General features: G+C 39.3%; 2 protein-coding genes across 2 annotated transcripts; one reads left to right on the top strand and one right to left on the bottom strand.

The window, feature by feature from the left end:
* Window positions 1–772: 772 nt before the first annotated feature.
* Window positions 773–4,354, bottom strand: LOC109156244 (3-oxoacyl-[acyl-carrier-protein] synthase II, chloroplastic-like). Its single transcript, XM_019304101.1, has 12 exons — window positions 4,198–4,354; window positions 3,286–3,395; window positions 2,996–3,106; window positions 2,811–2,906; window positions 2,643–2,688; window positions 2,483–2,562; window positions 2,338–2,406; window positions 2,161–2,245; window positions 1,761–1,915; window positions 1,529–1,609; window positions 1,377–1,388; window positions 773–982 (listed from the first exon to the last, which is right to left on the bottom strand). The coding sequence occupies exons 2-9, from the start codon at window positions 3,346–3,348 to the stop codon at window positions 1,818–1,820; spliced, it is 648 nt and encodes a 215-aa protein (XP_019159646.1). The 5' UTR covers window positions 3,349–3,395; window positions 4,198–4,354; the 3' UTR covers window positions 773–982; window positions 1,377–1,388; window positions 1,529–1,609; window positions 1,761–1,817.
* Window positions 4,355–4,937: 583 nt separating this feature from the next.
* On the top strand, window positions 4,938–9,304 carry LOC109156286. The gene is made up of 3 exons (XM_019304138.1): window positions 4,938–4,997; window positions 8,501–8,890; window positions 8,978–9,304. The coding sequence occupies exons 1-3, from the start codon at window positions 4,938–4,940 to the stop codon at window positions 9,302–9,304; spliced, it is 777 nt and encodes a 258-aa protein (XP_019159683.1).
* Window positions 9,305–24,023: the final 14,719 nt, after the last annotated feature.

Below are 24,023 nucleotides of genomic sequence, written 5' to 3'. Positions count from 1 at the left end.
AAAATCTGAAATAGCTTTGATCGGACCAAATTGATAATGTACCCTACTCAAATAGTGTATGGAAATGAATACTCACTGCACATGCTAATTTTCTAACAATGTCGACCTCTCGCAATTCAATTTTAAAATCCTTGATGATACAACAAATGCCATATGTAAGTTTTGGATGACAAGGAAAATTTGTAATTATTACCTGATGATGTGTACTAGGTAAACTCCATCTTAAGGTTCTAGCCGTTAAAGAATCACATACAATGAGATAAATCAATTTAAGTTGCTCACTCAAACAAAAAATGTCAATAAATTATTCTCATTGCACTGCTGGAAATTTGCCATTTTCCGACCACCGAAAAGTGGTCGGAAAAGGCCTTAATTAGGTCAGAAACGCCTGTTCCGACCACTTTTCCGACCAATTTGGGTATCCGAAAAAATCCCCCTAGCTATTTCCAACCACCAGAGAGAGTGGTCGGAAAGAGTAACCACTTTTCTAAGGCCGTCGGAAAAAATGGCCAAGAGAATAGTTAGGTGGATCCAGATTTTCCGACCACCTGTGGTCGAAACTTTCGACCACTTTAGTGGTCGAAACTTTCGACCACTTTAGTGGTCGGAAAACTAGACGCAAACAATAAAAATAATTCATTTCACTACAGAGGAATCCTCTGTAATGAAATGAATATATATATATATATATATATATATATATATATATATATATATTTGCTGAAAAACATATACAAATTTCATACGCTTGGACACAATTCTTTCATGAATATTTTAGATGATAGTCTTTTTCAATATAACTTTTTGCTATATATTTTCTTTACAGTTTATATTCAAAATAAACAAAAGCTAATTGGTTCTTGAGCTAAATGCAAATAAGGTAAATATCGCACTCAATATAGGAACCATAGGTGCAGGCCGTGCAGCATCACCAACACGTATTCTTGTTCTTAACAATCTAGTGTATCCACAAGCTCTATCTCTGCAAGTTGAAGAAAATAATGATAGGATTTAATTACCAAAAGCAGAAATTCCCTTCAAATAATTATATTAGTAAACTGAAAAGAAAGGAAAAAATAAATTATTCTTTTATTTTTTCTTTAAAAAAGCATAGAAACACCCATACTCTGAATGGTAGTCATGTTGGCATTTTATTTATGTCCAAAAGGAAAGTACATGGGAGGAGGGGGACAGAACACCTTACCTTGTTTTATGTTAAAGAGTAATATTTATTTTTGTCTTCCATTTAAAGATAGGTAAATAAATAACAATGAAGGGAAATGCTCGAGTTAAACCTGAAAACTTATGCACTAAAGCTGAACCAATATAAAGGTAACTGATGAGATGTAGATTAACAAGTATAATAGGAAAATTACCATCTGGTGCAACTGGAGAAATTGTTCGAAGATATCCAGAATGAACCATGTAACAGAGCCACAAATTCCCACATTAGCATTTGGTAAATAGCTTCACATCTTAAACGAGAGTGAAATTGGTATGGATGGAACTATCGATATTAGGAGCATACCTGGAAACTTTGTAAAGAAATGTTGTTCCAAGGAACATCTAGTATTTGCACTCCATCAATAAAAACATGGTAACCATGACCCTAGTGACAATAACATGAAAAAGATCCATTCTGAGACCATTAATCATGTTTAGTTAAGGGAGCTGAAATTGTACTTGCTAGCTTGTCTTTGCAAAGAAGAAAATATAAAAAGAGTTCCGATAGACTGAAGAACTAAAATCCGTTTAGTCACCTCTGGGTTCTGGCCAAAACAACGTGGGAGAGCTTGGAATTTTGTGAGATCGCCAGCCTAAGTGGAGGTGGCATGCGCGTTTATATAGTTAACATCATCCCTGCATATCCCAGAATTAGCTATGGCCTTCTCTATGCATAGGACAACACCAGTACCTGCACTTTTTTATAAAGGCGTGTTCAACTACAAACAATAAACAAAAGAAAACTGATTTTTCTGATTGGGTGACCTCAGTTCCAAGAAAGATACAGGCAGTAGTAAAACAGCTTAACTAATAGGACAATGGCAATTGACAACCAATTGAAGTTAGGGTAGGTAGGTCTTGAGGAGATAATAAGAATCAGTGATTTTTAAAATCATTTTCAATAATAGCGAAGATGGAGTGTGAAAAAAGAATAACCTTCAGGATGAGGTTCTGTCATGTGATGAGCATTAGAAGTGAAACTTCCACCGAGAAATTCAGCATAGATTGTTGCACCCCTTTTCTGCTCACTCAAACAAGGAAAATTCGGGTTGCATGGGATGATAAGGAATGGAATGAAACTACTAGACTTGGGAAGTACATGCGAGAGTTTACCTTTGCGTGCTCAAGTTCTTCCAGAAGCAGAACTCCAGCTCCTTCACCCATGACAAACCCATCGCAGTCCTGTCAATAGCAATATCAGCATATGCAAGTAATTCTAATCAAACAGTGAAGATGCAAATGAAAGAAATGGGATTACACTATCCCAGGGCCGTGAAGCTCTAGTAGGATCATTGTTTCTCTGAGAAAGTGGCCTGCAAGCAATAAATCCACCCACTCCTGCAACAAAGACGTTCGATATGTGACAACCACAAATAGCTAGCTAAATCAATGTATAATTACAAAAGAAGATATAATACTAGTTGGTATAATTGCTGAATCAGATCCCCCAGAAAGCATCATATCCTGAAACTCTTAAAGCATTTTAAACAATATAAAGTTCAATTCATCAAGATATATTCATCGTTTTAACCACATTAAAATTATCAATAAAGTTCATGTTGTAGGAAGTAGGCAAATCCACTTACAGCTTCACCTCTTATGATGTGGTTAGCAGCATTCAGAATGCAGAAGTTACTTGTAGCACATGCGGTAGAAATTGAATAATTTGGACCCATCCATCCCTAGTGTTAAATTTATAAACACTTTAAAAATGCACATGGTTTCACAGTGCACATCAGATAATAACTCAAAAAAGTTGTAGTTTAGCTACCAAATCCATGGAAAGAATGGCAGAGCCCATGTTTGTAGCCGCAAAAGGTACACAGAAAGGATTCATCTTCTTATAGGAAACCCGCAACGGCTCTATTGCATCAATAAAAATCTGCTTAGACAAAAAGAAAATTAAAAAATTTGGCATGATAAGTTGATACCGGAGTGCAGTGAGACACAAGGCTGATATATTTCACACTTCAAGAAAACTTTGATCAAGTATTTAGAAAGCCAATGACAACCACAACCCTAAGTCTTACTTCTATTATAATATTATAATATCAAATATACCTTTTCCATGCCTAAAGATGCAAGTGATGTTGTGGTTTTTAGTATATCCCAGACCCGAATCATGCCATCCTCTAATCCAGACACCAACAGGGATCCATCTATACTGAAAGCTAAGCATGTAATGGTCAGATGTTTTTATGGTAGCCAAGCAATCTTTAACTATAATCTTGAGGTTGTACTGGTTTGTAGGCTAGTAAAAATATACAATAAAATTATATTTTCACAGTTAACACTTACTTTCTACTTCCAAACAATAAGTAACAATAACCAGTCAAATAAACTGCAATTGGAGGGTAGAAGGATTACTTCATTTTCACAGTCCAACACCAATCCTTTTGAGAATTTGCAAATTTGTCTACTTTCCTGGAACAATGAAATAGAATTACAATTATCAAATTAAACATTGTTAAAGTTAAGTACAAAGACCACAACAATATAATGAAAACACTTGGGGAGATTAAAAAAAAAATGCTGAATATCAAGCAGAAAACCATAACATCTGAGGATGCAATACACTACCCTAGACACATCAGCCAAAAACCATAACAGCTGATGATGCAATCCGATTACTGGGACCATAGATCAACTAATCTATTGTTAAATTTTATTCAATCCAATAATCCGTAAGTTGAAGTGGATTACGCATATTCACAATCCATAATCATAATGCATAATGCATATGAGACATTTACGAACAGAAAAATCGTTATTGAAAATACGACATTACTTTCATTTAAACACAAAATACCAGAAATATTATTCATTGCTTCAGACTAAGCAAAATATACATAAAGATTTGTCGTACAGGAAATAATTATCAATTCCAATAAGAAAAATCAATCGTTTTGGGATATTGATTCAAATCGTGCTGAAAAGGAAACCAATGAGAAATGCAAAAAAATGAACTCATACCTTCGCGAAGAAAACACAGATTTAATAGCGGAGATCGAGCAGAAGACCGAGTAGCTGTCGCCTGTGGCAGTAGTCTCCGGAGAGTATTAGGTGGAGTCTGAATAGTTGAGAGTTGTCGAGACACAGAGGAGCGGGAGGCAAGCGGCGCAATTAACAAATGAGGGTTGAACGGCTGAAGTCAAAATCCCTATTTTTATCTTTTATATATACAATAATAAAATCTTTTATCTTTTATCTTTTACATATATAATAATAAAATGATTCCGACCACTTATGGTGGTCGGAAGCATATAAAAAAAAAAAAGCACGGGCACCTACGAAGAATTTTAAATAGATGAAAAAAAAAAATTGGTCACTTTTAATAATTCCGACCACTCATTAAAATTGATCGAAAGTACCTACCACCAAATAAGAGATGATCGAAAATGATGACAATTTTTTGTCTACTCAACCTCTCGATGGGAGAAAATGAAAAATTATATTTTTCCGACCATTTTTGTGGGTGGTCGGAAAAGTGGTCAGAAAATTGATAATTTTCAGCAGTGTTGGGAGCGGAACAGAGACCAAGCCTACATAATTTTTGTTGCCGGACGTTATTGGAATCATGCTTTTATCACATTTTATGTAACTTTTTGATTATTAATTTTTTTAAAATATTGAAATTAAAAATGTAAAGTGGTCAAATTAAAAAATAAAATGTTGGGGATTAACTTTGTATAGTTCTATACAATTACAGCAAAATGGAAAAGAATAAAGGGTATGTTTGGTTGACAAGTTTAGCTCTAAGAATGAGTATTAAAGTGATTGATATTATTTAGTTGATAGATTTTTAGAACACTAGTATGAGTTTTAAATATTCCTTAATTGAAAAATTCATACTCAAATAAAATAAGGGTATCACCTCCCTTCATTTCCTTATTCATTTTCATTCTCTTTGATTAGTGCTTTTAGATTTTTTTTTATTATTATTTTTTTGTTCATATTAGTGTTTTGGATGTTTTTATATTAGAATCAATTGTTTTGATTTTGTATTCTTGTATTTTATAAAATTTTTATTCTCATTATAGGATCATACATAACAAAACAACATTATTAATAATCATTCTCGTTCCACCTTACTAGCAAACATGCAAAATACTTTCACTAAAACCCATAACATTACTAAATATTTGATACCCATTTAACCAAACACACCCAAAATACTTTTCCGATAAAATTGCAAGCAGTTTTGTTTTTATTCTCCATGTGATAAGCTATATGTCACAAGCGATATAGTAATCAGTTGATATTTTTTTGGTAGGAGTAATCAGTTGATATGCCTTCGCATTTTGTCGCTTTCGGAACCATTATTAGTGATTTTAAATTATTGTTTATTTCATTTTTGGTTTATCTTTTAATAATTCTTTTAAAATTTAGGTCACACTTGTGAGGGGATCCTTGAGACGGATCGGGTCGGGTCGAATCAATATGCAAATGTCATATTTATATGCTCAAATGTAATACTAATCAGGAATAAAATTTTTATTATTCAAAAGAAAAAATGTAATACTTTTGAGGAAAAATGTAATACTTTTTCATTTTGATGTAAAAGTATTATATTTTTCATCAAAAATATTACATTTTTCATAATAAGTAATCTTGGCAAGTGACCCTTATTTATAAGAAAAAATATAATATTTTTGATGAAAAATGTAATACATTTAAATCGAAATGTAAAAGTATTACATTATCCTTATAAGTAACAAAAATTTTATTCCTAGTTAGTATTACATTTGAGCATATAAGTATAACATGTGTGTGTATAAGTATTACATTTTCATCTTGGCCCGACCCGACTCGACTCGTCTCACGGTCAGACAGTCTCACATAAGTTTTTGCCTTAAAATTTTTATAGGTTTAAATATGAACTAGACTCTTATCCAAATAGTGCCTGGAAATTTTCTTAATATTACTTTGTAATTTTATTAATATTTACTTTTTTATAAATGGAATTTTTGTCAATTTTTTATGTTATGCATTCATTTAAGAGTTAATCACCAAAAAAAAAAAAAAAAAAAAGAGTTAATCACCAGTGTGATCTCTAAATTGTTTTCCAACTGTCAATGTAATTTCTAGTTTTCAATTTCAATAAATTTGATCCTTAAATTGTTAAAAATTTCATCAATTAAACCCTTTTTGAGTCAAAATGGTAATTTCTACATTTTTAAAATTTCATCAATTTAGTCTATGAAAGTGTTTAATTGACAATTTTAAACAATTTGATGACCAATATAATAGTAAAAATAATACTCAGTATCTAATTATTACATGATAAATTTACTGTAGCTTTTGAAGTGATGTACATGTACAATGTAAAGCTCCAACCAATATAATTTGAAGAGTTTATGGTAGAATACGTACGTGTAGGCAATTTTACTTTATTAGTCAAAAAAATACGAAGTAGATGGCTAAATTAGTCCCTTAGTTACATGTATACGTCAATACTACACTAGCAAGATTTTGTATGATAAGCTTAACTACTAAGATAGTGTTGACTATTGATAAGAATCAAACTCATGACCTTCTAGTATGAATATAATGTTCCAACCACTAGGCCAGACCTTTCATGGCAAATTACAAAATATCATTGAATTTATTAAACATAGTTATTGAGTTATTTATTGAATAATAAGTAGGAAATTAAAGACATTGAAGTCAAGTGGCATAACTGTGGTTCTCTCAAATGGAATGTCACAAATTCGAATTTGGGTGAAAGTGTTAACTCTTTGTGCTTCAGTAGATTGATAATGGTCACATACTCACATATATTAAACCCTAAAAATTATTCATAAATCATTAAAAAATATGCAATCAATAATAAAATAAATTGACTTGCTTTCAAAAAAAAAAAAATGAATTAAGAAAATTTCTTCAAAATCACAAGTAATTGTGTCATGTGTTTTCTAGAAATGGAAAAGAGGTGAATAGGGCAATCCCAACAAGTTTGTCATGTAGCTAGTTTGATAACTATAATGTTTTAAGTTTGTATTTGTTGTATTTGTCAATTGGTATCTCGGTTTTAGTCGGTTAGTTATGAAAACCTAGGCTAGTTTATCTAATTATGCGCGGTCTTTGTCAACTAGCTAGGGTCATAAGGTGAGCATCGCCGAGAACACACATTCAAGTAACAGCTGTATGCTTTCTCGTATTCGATGTGAATGGACACAATTAAGGTCTAAGGATAAGGGCCAATCATGAAAAAATATGAGCATTGTGTAATAGTTGAGTTTGGACCTTTTAAAATTTTTTACTATTGTATAAGTGTAAATATAAAATAAAAATTTAATATTTATTAAAAAATTGTCAAAATATATATATAATACATAAAATATTCAACAAAGAAAAAATATAATTCAAAATTCATGTTAAAAATTGATATTTTTCATGTATATTGATGGATATATTACAATTGGAGCAAACCGACCCAGGGAAGTGGAGCAAGACTCAGGGCCCCTGGGGTTGAGCCCCGTGCCGGGCCCAAGGCCTCAGCCCAATAGGCCTCTGCCCATGCGACCTCGGCCCAACAGGCATTGGCCAGGATAAGAACCGACCCCAAAGGGGTCGGCCAGAAATATGGCCGACCTAGGAGCCGATCAAACGAGAGACCCGGGGCTCGCACCCCGGGCGCGGTCAACACGCAGATCCAACCACCCCCAGTTTAGGGGGTGGCGGTTAGGGGTGGGGTTTGTATAAAAACCCCCTACCTTGTCCCTTTAAGACACGTTTACTACTTTTTCACTACTATTGTCCTAACGGATCATTGTAATAGCCTATTTACGGCATTTAATATAATATACGGTCTCCGCGACTTCACGACAACGTTTTGTCTATTACCTGTTTTCTATATTTACGTTCTTATCCGAGTTTAATAATTCAGATCACCCCAAATCAATTAAATCCATCATATATATTAAATACAAAATCATTCATCAAAATTTCAAAGTCAATATCTTCAAAAGTTTCATTTCCAATTGCATTTTAAACCAATCCATGAACTCTAAAAACAAAATTAACAAGTGTAAAAATAATGAATTACATACATACATATATATAAAGTTTTCAAAAAAAAAAATGAACCCTAAAAAATTGGGAATCATATACCGTCGTCTTGACCACATATTGTTAGGACTTGTAGTTACGGTAGACTAGGACTCTACTCTTATACATGATACACTAGGATTCTACCGTTACTTATCTGATGTATATATCCTTTGTGTAACTGTTTTGGTATTCATTCAATACAACTACATTCATCTGGTATCAGCAAGCCAGCAATGCCGCCGCTTCCTCTGAGCGAACGATCTCCGTTCCTGGCGTGTCCCCTCCCACGACCACTCTCTCGCTTTCCGCTGCACATCATTTTGTCTCGGTAAAGCTCACCTCCCGCAACTACTTGTTCTTGAGAACTCAGTTGGTGTCCTTTTTGAGTGGTCAGGGCTTGCTTGGCTTTGTAGACGGCACGTATCCATGCCCCGTGGCTGTCCTTGCCGTCGCCTCCTCTCCCGATGCCGCGGTTGTTGATTCCGTTGTGCCTGATCCGTCTCTTGCTTGTGCGGCCTGGCTGCAGCAAGACCAAGCCGTTCTTTCAATGCTAATCTCGTCTCTCTCGGAAGAGGTTATGCATCATGCAGTTGGTCGGTCGAATTCTCGTCAGGTCTGGCTTGCCGTTGAACGTGCTCTCGGATCCACCACTCGTGCCCGTACTCTCCGGTTGCTTGGGTAGTTACAAAATCTTCGGCAGGGCTCCGAGTCTATTGCGGACTACCTTGGCCGCGCGCAGGTCATAGTCGAGGACTTGGCCTTGGCGGGTCGTTCCGTTCCGTTGGACGACCAGAATTTATATGTTTTCCGAGGGTTGCGTCCGGAGTATCGGCCTCTTGCGGCGACCCTTGCGACGGGTGACCCGGTTTCTCTTACCGAAATTGCGGATTTTTTGGTCGCTCATGAGTTCATTTATGCCGATGCTTCTGCTGCCGGCGGACTTCCTGGTCCAGCTGCAATGGCCGTTCACCGTGGTGGCCACAATGGTGGTCGGAACGGCCAGAATGGTGGCCGTGGCCGTGGGTAGCGCGGCCGCGGTCGTGGTGCGAATCGTGGAGGTGGCAATGGCCGATCTTATGTTCCCCGGTGTCAGCTTTGTAATGCTCAGGGGCACACCGCCCACACGTGTTTTCAGAGGTATGCACAAGATCCGGCCCCTCAAGCTCATATGGCGTACCAACAGGGTGATGATGGTTCGACGGGTCCTCATGATTGGTTTCCCGACACCGGTGCTACGGATCATGCCACTCCAGATGCCTCGGTGATGTCTTCTGTGGCTGAGTACAATGGTCCGGATTCTTTCCGTGTCGGAAACGGCGTAGGTTTGCCTATTTCTGGTCTTGGTCATGCTTCGTTAACCACAGGGTCTCGTTCGTTTACTTTATCTAATATATTGCATGTTCCATCTCTTTCTGCGTCATTATTGTCTGTTCGCAAATTTGCTACTGATAATAATGTATTTTTTGAGTTTCATCCTGATGTTTTCTTTGTGAAGGATCCTACAGCCAAAGCGGTCCTGTATAGTGGGCGTACTTTTGGGGGGCTCTATACGTGGCCGATGTCTCCATTTGTCTCTGCTGCGTTCTTTGCGTCTTGGGCTTCTCCGTTGGTCTGGCACAAGCATCTTAGTCATCCTCATCATCGCGTCTTGGGTCAAGTACTGAAATCTTGTCCTGTTAGTTCGTCTATTAAAGCTGTTAGTTCGTCTTTATGTTCGTCTTGTCAACTTGGCAAGTCTTCTCGTTTTCCCTTGCGCCGTGTTAGTTCGTCGAGTAGTCATGTACTAGATTTGGTTTATACCGATATATGGGGCCCAGCGCCTGTTACTTCTGTTAATGGATATCGATATTTCATGTTATTTGTTGACGATTATTCGCGTTTCACTCGGTTGTTTCCTATGCGTGCAAAAACAGATTTATATGATATTTTTGCTCGTTTTCGTCTTATGGTTGAGAGGTCTTTTTCCTGCAAAATTAAGTGTCTTCAGTCGGACTTAGGGGGAGAGTATAAAAAATTGCATACTACTCTCTCTAATCTCGGTATTGTCCATCGTCAATCCTGTGCCTATACGCATGAACAAAACGGCCGGGTTGAACGAAAGCATCGCCATGTTGTTGAAACTGGCCTTGCTTTGATGGCTCAGGCGTCTGTACCCGTTCGTTTTTGGGACTATGCTTTTGAGGTCGCAGTCTATCTTATTAACCGATTGCCCACGTCGGTTCTGGGGAATTCCAGTCCATATTCCTTGTTGTACCGTACTCAACCGTCTTACTCCTTTTTACGGGTCTTTGGGTGTCTCTGTTTTCTGTTGCTCCGTCCATATAATAAGAATAAACTTGAGTATCGGTCTGCTCCGTGTGTTTTTCTAGGCTATCCTGATTCTTTTTGTGGTTATCGTTGCATGAACCTTGCCACTAATAAGGTTTTTGTTTGCCGGCACGTGAGGTTTGATGAATCCGTGTTCCCTTTTGCTTCTAACTCTGCCTCGCAGGTTTAGTGTTCCGGTGGTGAGTCTGCGCCGTGGTCTGTGGCTCCGGTGCGTGTGGCCTCCTTGCCGCTGCCTTGTGTCGATGGTGGTCAATCGGGTGTGCCCGGTGCGGTTCCCGAGGCAGATTTGCGCCAGGTGGCGCCCGTGCATGCTGCTGCTTCTTCTGGTTCGGCAGAGACGGCTACGGCAGTCCCAGTTCGTCGCCGGCAGCGTCGGCAGTATCCCCCTCGGTCGCACACTATGTCCTTGCGTAGTCGGGGGGTTGCTGCTACGGACCACGTGGCTTTGGTGGTTCAGCCTGGTTCTTCTGATCCCACGTGTTTCTCTCATGCAGTGAAGTATCCTCAGTGGCGTGAAGCGATGGATACTGAGTTTAATGCGTTGTTGCATAATTCCACGTGGCGGCTTGTCCTAGAGATGCCTGGTATGAATATTGTCGGCTGCAAGTGGGTCTTCAGGACTAAGCGTAAGGCTGATGGGTCTGTTGAGCGGTATAAGGTCAGACTGGTGGCCAAAGGTTTCAATCAAGTCACTGGTCAGGACTTTTTTGATACTCTCAGTTCGGTGGTCAAACCGACCACAGTTCGTCTATTGCTCTCTCTTGTTGTGTCTCGTGATTGGGTGATCAGACAGCTTGACATTCATAATGCGTTTCTTAACGGTAATTTATCTGAAACGGTGTATATGCGTCAGCCGCCTGGGTATGAAGACAAGACTAAGCCTGGTCATGTGTGTCTACTACAGCGTTCTTTGTATGGTCTTAAGCAGGCACCGCGGGCGTGGTTTACCCGTTTACATGATTTTTTGGTCTGTGCTGGTTTTGCTGCTTCTAAAACTGATGTGTCTCTGTTTATTCACTCAAGTTCTAGTGCTCAGTTGTTTGTTATGGTTTACGTGGACGAAATTCTTGTGATTGATTCTGATCAGGTTCAGGTTTCTGCGTTGCTTACTCGGATGGCCACGGTTTTCAAGGTCCAGGATATGGGGGCCCCTTCCTTCTTTCTTGGTATTGAGACGATTCCTCATCAAGGTGGTCTTCTGTTGTCTCAGAAACGGTACATGGGTGATCTCTTGAAACGAGCTGGTATGACGGATTGTAAGGCTCTTAGTACGCCGGTGTCTCTTGTCAAGGCGGATGATGCGCCTGCTGTGCCGTATGCGGATCCTACTCAGAATCGTAGTCTGGCGGGTGCTCTTCAGTATCTCACTGTCATGAGGACTGATCTCTCTTTTGCGGTTAACAGACTCTGTCAGCGTATGCAGGATCCTACCACGGCGGACTGGTCTATGCTTAAACGTGTTCTACGTTATGTGAAGGGTACCATGCATCTTGGCTTGTTCATTCGGAAGTCTCTCTCTGCCTCTATCCATGCGTATTCTGATTCTGATTGGGCTGGTAATCCTGTTGATCGTAAGTCCATGAGTGGTTTTGCAGTGTTCTTTGGGTGCAACTTGGTCTCGTGTGTAATACCCCGAAAATTTTTAAACTTTTGAAGCTTATATAATAAAGGTAAATGCTCATAAATCCCAAAACATACATAAGAGTACGGGGTGCTATGCCACACCTGAGCTAGAAAACTCAGGTGCACAGGCTTACTTCTAGGATCCTCAAATAGTATCAATACATAAACACGGCACGCAGGCCGAACGGGAAACTATCTATTCTATGCTCCGAATCTCTAGCGCGCTCCAGTGCCTAATCATCTGTGCCTGAAAGCCAAATATATCTGTTCAGCGAGAGATGCTGGTAACCCACTCCAACGCGTTGAAATACAATACATATAGGCATATATATAGATATAAGAAAAACCATTTCGAAGCATGAAGATATATCCTAAGAGACTCTAGCTTTTAAAACAGAGAATAGACTCGACAGATAGGGATAAGCACAGTCAAAAGTCATATAATTCACAAGCATAGGGAACAGACTCGACAGATAGAGATAAGCACAGCCAATAGTCATAACCAAGCATATACGGTTTACTAGCATGTATCCTATGGTCACACTTTCATAACATTCGTAACATCAAACTATCCATATCTCATCACATAGCACACTTTGTTGGCGCCACAGGACCAATCGCATGCCCATACATGAGGGTCAGCGCATATAGCTCTGACACGGCCCCGCAGCACCCTGCCCCGTATCGCAACACGAAAGGGTCGATCGCAACCGACCGATGAACCGCAGCTCATCATAATGTTTGATCGCAACCAAACAGTGGACCGCAACCCAAGAGTAGTCATCTGACCGCAGCCAGGAATATGAACCGCAGCTCATGTAAAACGTTTGATCGCAACCAAACGGTGGACCGCAGCCCGAGAGTGTAAATCTGACCGCAGCTAGCTTCTGAACCACAGCTCAGGAATAACCAATTTGATCTCAACCAAATTGGGGTATCATGCACACATAACACATAGCAAACACATGCAACCCACATTGACACATTGGGAAGGGGGAGAAATCGTATAACGTAACCTATGCGTGATCATCCACATACTAAGAATAAACCTAAGGGGTTCATACTTCTCACACCTAGGCCAACGGGATACCAATTCAACTAGCATGCAATATATAAGACTTATTCAACCTACAAATGGTACCCGAACATCAAACTAGACATAGGCACGATAAACGGAGTCCGTTGGGACACCACGGGGGTCGGGGGAACATCAAACGGGGAAGCCGGGATCCCGAAGTGGGACTATTTCCAGCGGGTAGCCGGTGGGTGAATGGTCACCCGCCGGCGACGGATTTTCGGGCAGTGGGTGCCCGGCGGGCAGTCGCCTGCCCGCCGGCTGCCCGCTGCCGGTGACGTCAAAACTGGCCACGGGTAGGTGGCGGGTCCCCTACCCCCACCTACCCCCCACTGACTCTTTTTCACAAATAACGCCCCGGGAACCTTTGTGGAACGCGAAACCATGCTTAGACACCGTTAAACGTAATACGTAGACAATTAACGGATCAAAAGCAAGAAACATACGACACATATCCTATCATGCTTTCTAAACATAATTAACACCCAAACATACGAATTCCCACCCAATATATCAAGAATAACACCATACGAGTTTCACGATAAATCCTAGGGCTCTAATTATATTTAAATCATCAAGAACGTAATTCATCTTTTAACACTAAGAAACAATACGATTTATCAAGAATATCACACAATCGTTAGGAATCTAGGTTTATCAAGAATATCACACAATCATCAAGAATCTCTTTCCATCATCAAGATTATCAAGATTACCCAAGAGAGCATAACATCAATTATCAAGATCACACCATCAATATCATAAACGAATCATCAATACACAAGAATGTAGAGGGATGCCTAGAGGGAGATCATAGCTAAGAAAATAGGTTTTGTTGAGACATGGGTTACCTCTTAGCCTTAATTAATTTCCTTGGTTATGAAGGATCTTTCTCTAAGTCTTTCTTCTTTCTTGATTTCTCCTAGGGGAATTCTTGGAGCTCCTTGTGTGGTGAGAGATTATTGTGGTGTGGGTTCTAGGTGCCTCCTATGTCCCCTATTTATATATCTAAGAGTCCTAATTAGGGCCCAAATACTATAGGCTTGCTAACTTTATTCCCTTTAGGACTAGGGGTTGGGTTTTTAGAGGTGAGGCCCACGGACTATGGTGGGCCTTTTCCTAATTAATTATTGTAATTTAATTCTTTCTTTGGATAATTGGTTAAATGATTAATTGGTTTTAGGGGTCGTAACACGGGGTGTTACATCGTGGGTGTGTAAGAAGCAGCGGACTGTGGCGCGTTCTTTGACGGAAGCCGAGTACAAGGTTATTGCGGATGTTTCTGCCGAGGTAACGTGGCTGGTTTCTTTGCTGCGTGAGTTGCGAGTCGCGTTTACTGCTCCGCCTCGGCTGTGGTGTGATAATTTAGGGGCCACCTACCTATGTGCCAATCCGGTTTTCCATGCTTGGACGAAGCATGTGGAGATTGACTATCACTTTGTGCGTGATAAGGTGTCCAAAGGAGAAATTCAGGTTCATTTTATATCTTCAAAGGATCAATTAGCTGATATTCTTACTAAGCCGTTGGCTAGTCAGCGCTATCAGCATTTACGTGCCAAGCTCAATGTTGTTGACTATCAACCTTGCACTTGAGGGGGAGTGTTAGGACTTGTAGTTACGGTAGACTAGGACTCTACTCTTATACATGATAGACTAGGATTCTACCGTTACTTATCTGATGTATATATCCTTTGTGTAACTGTTTTGGTATTCATTCAATACAACTACATTCATCAATATGACCCAATTGTTATATCGTGCACCTGGTGCACAATGCATTATGCGTCTTAAAAATCCTCTGTTTTGTATGTACATAATTGTATAGTAGAATACATATAAACACCTAACATAATATACATAATCTTAACATAATACATAATACATATAAACTCTTAACGTAATACACATGATCTTTTAACATAATATGCACAAACTCTTAACATAATACACAAACTCTTAAGACGCACAATGCATTATACACCCTGGTGCACAATATAATTTGCCCATATGACCAGGGCCAGCCCTGATCGACATCATAAACTTTTCAATTAAAATTAATGAAATAATTAAAATTAAGCGGTGCCACTTGTTGAATTTTAGTAAATACAATTAATGTCGAAAAAAAAAAACAATTAAGAAGTTGAATTTCAAATTTAGATGATGTCATTTGTGGAATGAATAAGATGTTGCTTTCAATCTTTATCTTTTAAAATGACTGCGGATGAGAACTGATAGAATTCTATTGAATGAATGTGATAACAACTGTACAGATTGGCGGAATATATAAGTGAGAGAATCATAAGAAGAATGATAGGGAGTCATAATGTGACTCAAATACAAAGAGTCATAATACTAGTCCTAATACTCTCTCTCAAGCACATGGTATACTAGTAACCTGTAGCTTGTCTCTAAGAAAATAAAATCTAGAAGTAGGTAAAGCTTTAGTAAATATGTCTGTAAGTTGATCTTTTGTGGAGATAAAATTAACTTCAATGTCTCCAAAAGCAACTTTATCTCGAACGAAGTGATAATCAATTTCCACGTGCTTGGTACGAGCATGGAAGATGGGATTTGCACACATATAAGTAGCACCAAAATTGTCACACCATAATTTTGGAGCAGATATACCTGACACTTTAATCTTACGCAGTAAGGAGACTATCCACGTAACTTTGGCACATACATCTACTACAGCTTTGTATTCTGCCTCAGTAGAAGATCTAGCAACAGTTCTTTGTTTCTTATAGCTAGACTCAAGAAATAAGGTTGGATCTAAGAAACACAGCAAAACCACTCGTGGACTTACGGTCCTCAGGGCATCCAGCCCAGTCAGAATCAGAAAACGCATGGAGTTCTCTTGATGCTGACTTTTTCAGACGTAAACCAAATTCAACTGTTGCCTTTACATAACTCAAGACTCTCTTTAGGTGTTCCCAATGTGATACTGTTGGAGCATGCATGTGTTGACACAATTGATTGACTACGAATGATAGATCTGGGTGTGTGATAGTTAGATACTGCAGTACTCCTGTCAGGCTTCTGTACTGTGTAGGATCCTCATATTAATCTGCATTGAATGGTATAGATTTCGAAACAAAGATAGGAGTAGACAATGCTTTACATTCTGTCATTCCAGCACGTTTCAATATATCATTCATATATCTCTGTTGCGAAAGTAAAATACGATCATCACATTTAATTGTTTCAATCCCAAGAAAGGAACCAGGTTCACCAAGATCCCTAATCTTAAATACAGTAGATAACTCTTTTATCAAATCACTCACAAGATCGTGATCGCTTCCCATCACAAGTATATCATCATCAACATAGTCAGAAGATAAAGCCAAGGAAAGAAGTAACCTGACAGTAGTGGTTTTACCACATGGCTGAACATATCAAAGAAATCCTGTCCAGGCACCTGGTTGAATCCTTTTGCTACTATCATTTCCTTATGTCTCTCAATAGAACCATCTGCCTTTCGTTTTGTGCAGAAGACCCACTTACATCCGATAACATTCATATCTGCCCGAGAGGGTACAAGACACCACATTTGATTTTGTAGAAGAGCATTGAATTTCTGGTCCATAGGCTCACACCACTCTGAATATTTTACTGCCTGAGAGTAACAAGTAGGATCTGAGGGACAAACATGAGCACTCAAAGCTGTGGGTGGTGCTTGAGATCTACTGTGAGTGTCCATACTATGCGTGCAAGTGGTAGATTTTACTCTCTTTCATCGCGGACACCCCCTGGGTCGAGTGGCAACAGTAGCTGATGCCTGAGCAACAGGCTGTTCAAAACCGTGAGCAGTCCCCGTAGGGGGGGGGGGGGGGGATCGTGGTGAGAAGCCCCCGCGGGCTACTCATGAGAAGGTCCCGCGGGGTGGCCAAGCCCATGAGAGGCCCCCGCGAGTTGGTCCGGTAGGACTTCACCACCCGCCGCTTCCTCCTACTGAGTCCACGGCACACCACTGTACTGCAATATTGATTCTGCCCATGGAATGATTTGAGGAGCATGTGGTGCTTGCAAAACATTCTTAGTGGCAAAGGGAAAAATAACCTCATCAAACCGCACATGTCTGCACACATAACCTTATTAGTCTATAAGTCAATGCACCTATAACCCCGGAATGACTTAGGATAACCTAGAAAGACACACAGAGAAAACATGTAGGACATTTTATGACGATTATATGGTCGTAAATAGGGATAACATAGACACCCGAAGATACGAAGAAAATATTATGATGGAGGGGATTTATGCAGGAGTAAGTGAAGACTGGAGTTATTTAACACAGTAGATGGCATCTTGTTAATTAAATACACAGCAGTCTCAAAAGCAAAATCCCAGAATTCATATGGAATAGTGGCACGAGTGTAACACCCCCATTTTCTAAATCTAAATCCCGATAATCAAGCCTAATTAAGATAAATAAGCATAACTTAGATAACTAAATAGCCAACCAACGATAAACATAAAAGGGTGTCACCGCCACAGTTACCACTCACGGTAACTGCACAGGCTACAACATCTAACAAATCTAGAGTCAAAAGTTTTACAAAATAGTAACAAAGGGGACACAACCCCGGTGTCTAAGCACCATCAAAAGGTAGTTTACTACAACTAGATAGAGTACTACTAAACAAAAAAAGTACTGGTCTAGTAACTACAACAACTAGAACTACGCATTCAACTATCACGTGCGCTCTCAAGAACTGGGCCCACCTGAAAGGGGTTATAAAACAAGTAGGAAAATAAACCCGTTAGCAAATTAATGCTAAGTATAAAACCACTCAACCCTGTAAAGTACTATATTATAGATATAGGTTGGAAAACATTTCTCATTCACACACAGTCTCAAGTATGAACATAAACAGTTACAACACTTAGTCAACAAGTCTCAATAGATATACATAAACACTTCTATATGCTTGCAACCTATAACTCATAAAAACATGCTTTAACTCATAACTCATACGTTAACACATCACATGGTATAAACAAATATCTCCAACTATAGTCTATTATGCACTACTCACACTAATACTGATAGATAAAGAGATAATTGAAATTCAACAAGTAAGATCATGTTATCATGCTAACTCTTAAACAACAATAAGATTGTACTTCTCAAATGCTCTAAATGAAACATATGCTAAGTCATGAAACAAGTAAGGATATGATGTTATAAATATATAGATATACTCTCGCTCTTTATATAAAACGGAACATTTTCTGTAGAGGATCTCTGTTGAGTCTCTTTGACTCACTTTTCTCTTCTTTCTTCTTTCTTGCTTTCTTTCTAAACTCGCGGGCGAGGTAGGAACTTCACGCATCGTGAATGAACCTATCTGGGCTCAGCATCTAGCCGGCCTAATACTCATCTCGCCCACAGAACTGGTACTCTTGGTTCTTATAAAATCTCTGTGGAATCAGGTATCGTACTTGTCAGTGTGCACACCTACTAACTACGATTCAAAGCCCGGCGGGTAGTATCCAACCTAGCAACTCGGGAATATCGACCAAGTTACTTCATAAATATCTGTTGGTCCTTTGTGACCGTTTCTTTCTTTTCTCAAACTTCCTTCTTTCTCTTTTCTTCCGAAAGGAAACAGTCCTAACAGGGTCTCCAAAACAAAGTTTTCCTCACTTATATAGATAACATATATATCTCATACAACTTCTTTTCTCATGCAAATAATCTAAATATTATGCAAGCTTCTCGATACACATAAATCCCAAATAACTTCTCTTTCTCACATTTTGAAAATCAATTTATCATGCAAACTTCTCAATGCAAAAGATATATATTTTCCAAAATAGATATAGGTTTTGAAATAGGAATTAGGCTTTATTTAGAGTCTTCAATGTACTTACAGCACGTTTGGTTCACGTAATGAATTTTGAGGTAATAGGAATGCTATTCCATAAGGAATGGAATAGGCAAGGAATAGAATAGGAATTGTATTCTATTGTTTGGTTCGCGGAAGGAATAGACTTTAAGAATTATATTACAGTGTTTGGTTGATTTAAGGAATAGAAATGAAATATGTTTTAAAAGACATAAATACCCTTATAAAAATATGTGATGGTGGCGATGGTGGTGGTGGCGGTGGTGGTGGCGATGGTAGTGGCGGTGGTGGTGATGGTGGTGGTGGTGGTGGTGCTGGGGTGGTGGTGGTGGTGGGGGCGATAGTGGTGGTGGTGACGGTGACGGTTGTGGCAGTGGTGGTGGGGGCGGCGACGGTTGTGGCGGTGGTGGTGGGGGCGGCGACGGTTGTGGCGGTGGTGGTGGTGGTGGTGGCAGTGGTGCTGCTGGGTAGTGGTTCTGGTGGCGGTGGTGGTGGCGGCGGCGGCGGCGGCGGTGGTGGTGCTGCGGTGGTAGTGGTGATGGTGGCGGTGGCGGTGGCAGTGGTGGGGGCGGCAACGGTTGTGGTGGTGGTGGCGGTGGTGCTGCTGGGTGGTGGTTCTGGTGGCGGTGGTGGTGGCGGCGGCGGCGGCGGTGGTGGCAGTGGTGGTGGGGGCGGTGGCAGTGGTGGGGGCGATGGTTGTGGCGATGGTGGTGGTGGTGGCGGCGGCGATATTGGCGGTGGTGGTGGTGGTGGCGGTGGCGGTGGTGGTGGTGGCAACGACGGTGGTGAAATAGGATAAATTTATATATAGGATAAAAAAATTAGGTTAAAGAAAGGGGTAAAAAAAGAAAATAGATTCTAAAATCTATTCCTGCGCGTTCAGTAATACGCTAATACCAGGGTGGGCCCTAGTAATAGCTATTACCTTATTTGAGGTAATAGGCTATTACCAGGAATACTATTCCTGGTAATAGAAATGGTTACCAAACAAAGGAATAGGCCTATTACTGGGAATGCTATGACATTCCCAGCCTATTCTGTGAACCAAACGGGCCATTAATCTTTTAAACATGCTAAAAATGCTCATTTACTGTAAGTTGGAAATACACTATTTCATGCCAATAAATTCAATAACTTAGCAAGTCTTCTCAACAAGAGTTAACAGAGTATTAAGCATAACTACTCAACCATTCATATACTCAAATGCTAAAATTCCTTTCACTGACTCAAGTTCACAGCCAAACAACACAGAGCATTCACCTTTCATTTTACTTCTCTATTAACATGCTTTTAGTTTAAAATAAACGAGAACAACTCATACTAGCGCATCGTGATAAGCCCGAGTGTCCGAGCCTCAAGGACCCACGAGTCCTGGTTTGAAACAACACATGACTGAGCCACAGAGGGCCCGGTCTTCTAAAAAATTGACCTGGCGAAGCTTGGTGAGCGGCTATGGGTGACAGATCTAGCTGGGATCCGTCCCCATGGTACGATGCTCCACGGTCCTAGCCAGCGGATCCTCTCTAGGTCCGTTAGCTTGGGCCGTAAAGTATGTCTGGTGCACTAGACAGTGTGCGCCAGAGGCTTCTTCTCCAAAACTTCAACACAGAACTACAAAAATATGCTACTACTTTAGAGTAGTCTTCCTTATCAGGTTCTTCGGTTGTCTAGATGCACACGCTACTACTTTAACTTTCGCGTTATTAGACGTCCAAACAACTCTTTCTTCTTACTCAAGTCCTTAACAGACCCTAAATGATACAACTACTTATCAAAAAGATAGAAACTTACCATATAGGTGTACACCATAGGGTGCAACAACCACTCACTTAGCAAATATACAACACAACTCTTACACTTATCACATTAACAACCTTCACATAACTTTCAACTTTTAACTTTTAACTTTTAACTTTTAACTTCTAGCTTTCAACTTTTAACCTTTCTTTTCTCAAAGGTAAGGCTCACAACAAGTAAAGCACACAAACAAACATAAGTATAAACTTATATACTTCTTGCTTTTAACAACTTCACAAAGTTTTCTCTTTCAAATTTTAACTTTTAACTTTTGCTTTCTACTTTAACTTTCGAAGTTCTAATAAACTTCTAGCTTTCTTAGCTTTTCACTTTCAGCTTTCACTTCTACTTTCAACTTTCCAACTCTTGGTTTTTCACTTTCAATTCTCACTTTTAACCTTTTTACTTTACTTTCAAAAGATAAGCAAGTTGCACTTTAAACACATTGATAAAGCACATAAACAGTTAAGCAAGCGTAAGGAAACTCACAACCTCACCATGTTCCTAACAGATACTTAGAGTTTTTCTTAACTCTGATATACTTAGTCACTGAACTTAGAGTCTTTCTCATCTCAAATTTCATAACTTATGGCTATTCCTTTAACTTATCCTTCCTAGAATTTCACTTAGAGTCCTCTTCTGAACTTATCCTTTCTAGGACTTCAACTTAGAGGTCTTTTCTTAACTTGTCCTTCCTAGGACTTTCACTTAGAGTTTCTATACTCAATTCTAAAGGGTCAAACATCTTAAGTTCCCGCGGTTTGTACCGCTCTGATACCAACTTGTAACACCCCACTTTTCTTAAACTTAATTAACAAACTTAACCTTGAAAGATAAACAAAGGCAACGGAATAAACTTACTAAACAAGCTTAATAGAGGTGTCACCGCCACAATCACCCTTCATGGTGAATGCACAGGCAAAGGTTAAACAAACTATTCATTAAAGTCTACTAACATCAATCAAACTAGGGGATAAGACCCCGGTGTCCAGCACCATCAAAACAAGGGTAGTTAACTACAAATCTCAAACACAAACATCAAGAGTTATGCTATCATATACTCAATATGCAATCTCGTGCAATCATGTAGTGTCTAAGCAAACTCATGCTATCATATACTAAATATGCAATCTCGTGCAATCATGTAATCTCTAAGCAAACTCATGCTATCATATACTCAATATGCAATCTCGTGCAATCATGTAATCTCTATGCAAACTCATGCTATCATGTACTCAATATGCAATCTCGTGCAATCATGTAATCTCTAAGCAAACTCATGCTATCATATACTCAATATGCAATCTCGTGCAATTATGTAATCTCTAAGCAAACTCATGCTATCATATACTCAATATGAAATCTCGTGCAATCATGTAATCTCTAAGCAAACTCATGCTATCATGTACTCAATATGAAATCTCGTGCAATCGTGTGATAAAATGAACATAATGTTTTAGTATAAGTATAGATAGATATACATATACACTCATTTCTAAAAAGAAATACTTTTCTGTGTAAGTTTCTTAGAGTCACAATGACTCGCTTTGCTCTTCTTTTCTAAAGTCTCAATGACTCGCTTTCTTTATAGTCGCAATGGCTTGCTTTCTTTAGAGTCGCAATGGCTAGCTTTCTTTAGAGTCGCAGTGACTCGCTTTCTTTAGAGTCACAATGACTCACTTTCTTATACTCCTCGGCGAGGTAGGAATTCACCAAAATGTGAATGGACCTATCTGGGCTTGGCATCTAGCTGGCCTAATACTCATCTCGCCCACAGAACCACTCTCTTGGTTCTTTTTCTCAAACTCTGTGGAATCAAGTATCGAACTATCAGTGCGCACACCCCCTGACCAGGATTCCATGCCTGGCGGGCAGTTTCCAACCTATCAACTCGAGAATATCGACCTCGTTACTTCATATCAGATTGCAATGTCCATTTTTTTCTTTACTTTCTTTCTTTCACTATTTTGTCGGTTCTATCCTATCTTATCTCTTTTCTTCCGAAAGGACATACCCCTAACGGGCCTCCAAAACCTCGGATTACTCACACTAAATGCATATCGATATAGCTCATGCATTTCAATACATGCAACACTTTACTTATGCAAACTTATGCACATAACTTCTCGACAACTTCTCATTTACTGTAAATCATAATTTAGCAAATCTGAATCTTCATTGGCAAACACTTAGCAAGTATTCAACATGCACTTGAACTCAAAATACTCAACATAATCTCATTTACTATAATCATGCTCTGTAAACTTAATATTCTTGGAAAAATTCTCAACAAGTCATAACAGACATCTAGGCATGCTTTTCTAGCAAAACTTAACAAATATTGATTATCTTTCATTATCTAACAATCATATAATTGTCATGCTTCTCAAACAAATAGCCAAGAGCCAACACTTAACATTTTCGTTTACTGTAAATGCTCTTAGATAATTTCTGTAGCATTTTTCTTCACAATTCTATCACAAAATGCTCGTTTCTACTCCGAATTCAATGATATCAAATTCGACTCATGCGTCGTGACGACCCCAAGTGTCCGATCCTCAAAGGCCTGCGAGTCCTAGTCTGAAATGACACGTAGCTGAGCCACAAGGGCCCGACCACTGCACAGACTTTGCATAGCGGGGCTTGAGGAGCCTCGCCGCCTGGAACCGCCAAGCGGCTACGGGGCTGGCCAAAGGTCCCTGCCTAGGGCCGTTGGCTAGGCCCGTGTCTCATCTGGTGCACACTGTTTTGTGCACCAGCGAGTTTCTTCTTCACCTGTAAGACAATAACAGGCAACCAAACACTCCCAACACTTCATAGATCAACAATAGATCACTTACTAGCTCAAACTCATCAATATTCTTGCATTTGTACTCATTTCAAACACTAAAAAAAATAGACTTCACAGAGTCTTAAAAGCTTTTGGGAGTCCATGGGGTTATATACTTTATAGATCAAAAGTTCTTAGGTTAAACCTTTCTAGGGATACATAGTGTTTCCCAAAATATAAGATGTTAATAACTGAGTAGTTTTAGGGAAATGATAGAATGAGCTTCAAATATCTTTATGAT

Source organism: Ipomoea nil, unplaced genomic scaffold (assembly GCF_001879475.1).
Source record: "Ipomoea nil cultivar Tokyo-kokei standard unplaced genomic scaffold, Asagao_1.1 scaffold2705, whole genome shotgun sequence".
Lineage (NCBI taxonomy): Eukaryota > Viridiplantae > Streptophyta > Magnoliopsida > Solanales > Convolvulaceae > Ipomoea > Ipomoea nil.
Note: the sequence above shows the minus strand (reverse complement) of the source record. Positions and strands in the feature narration are given on the sequence as shown.

Coding starts and splice junctions, on each gene's coding strand:
- LOC109156244 (XM_019304101.1), bottom strand. CDS start 3,348: ATGATTCGGGTCTGGGATATACTAAAAACCACAACATCACTTGCATCT. Junction 2,907..2,995: donor CCATTCTTTCCATGGATTTG/GTAGCTAAACTA, acceptor ATTTAACACTAG/GGATGGATGGGTCCAAATTA. Junction 2,246..2,337: donor AAGAACTTGAGCACGCAAAG/GTAAACTCTCGC, acceptor TTGAGTGAGCAG/AAAAGGGGTGCAACAATCTA.
- LOC109156286 (XM_019304138.1), top strand. CDS start 4,938: ATGGAAAAGAATAAAGGGTATGTTTGGTTGACAAGTTTAGCTCTAAGA. Junction 4,998..8,500: donor CTCTAAGAATGAGTATTAAA/GTGATTGATATT, acceptor ATCTGGTATCAG/CAAGCCAGCAATGCCGCCGC. Junction 8,891..8,977: donor GTCGGTCGAATTCTCGTCAG/GTCTGGCTTGCC, acceptor AATCTTCGGCAG/GGCTCCGAGTCTATTGCGGA.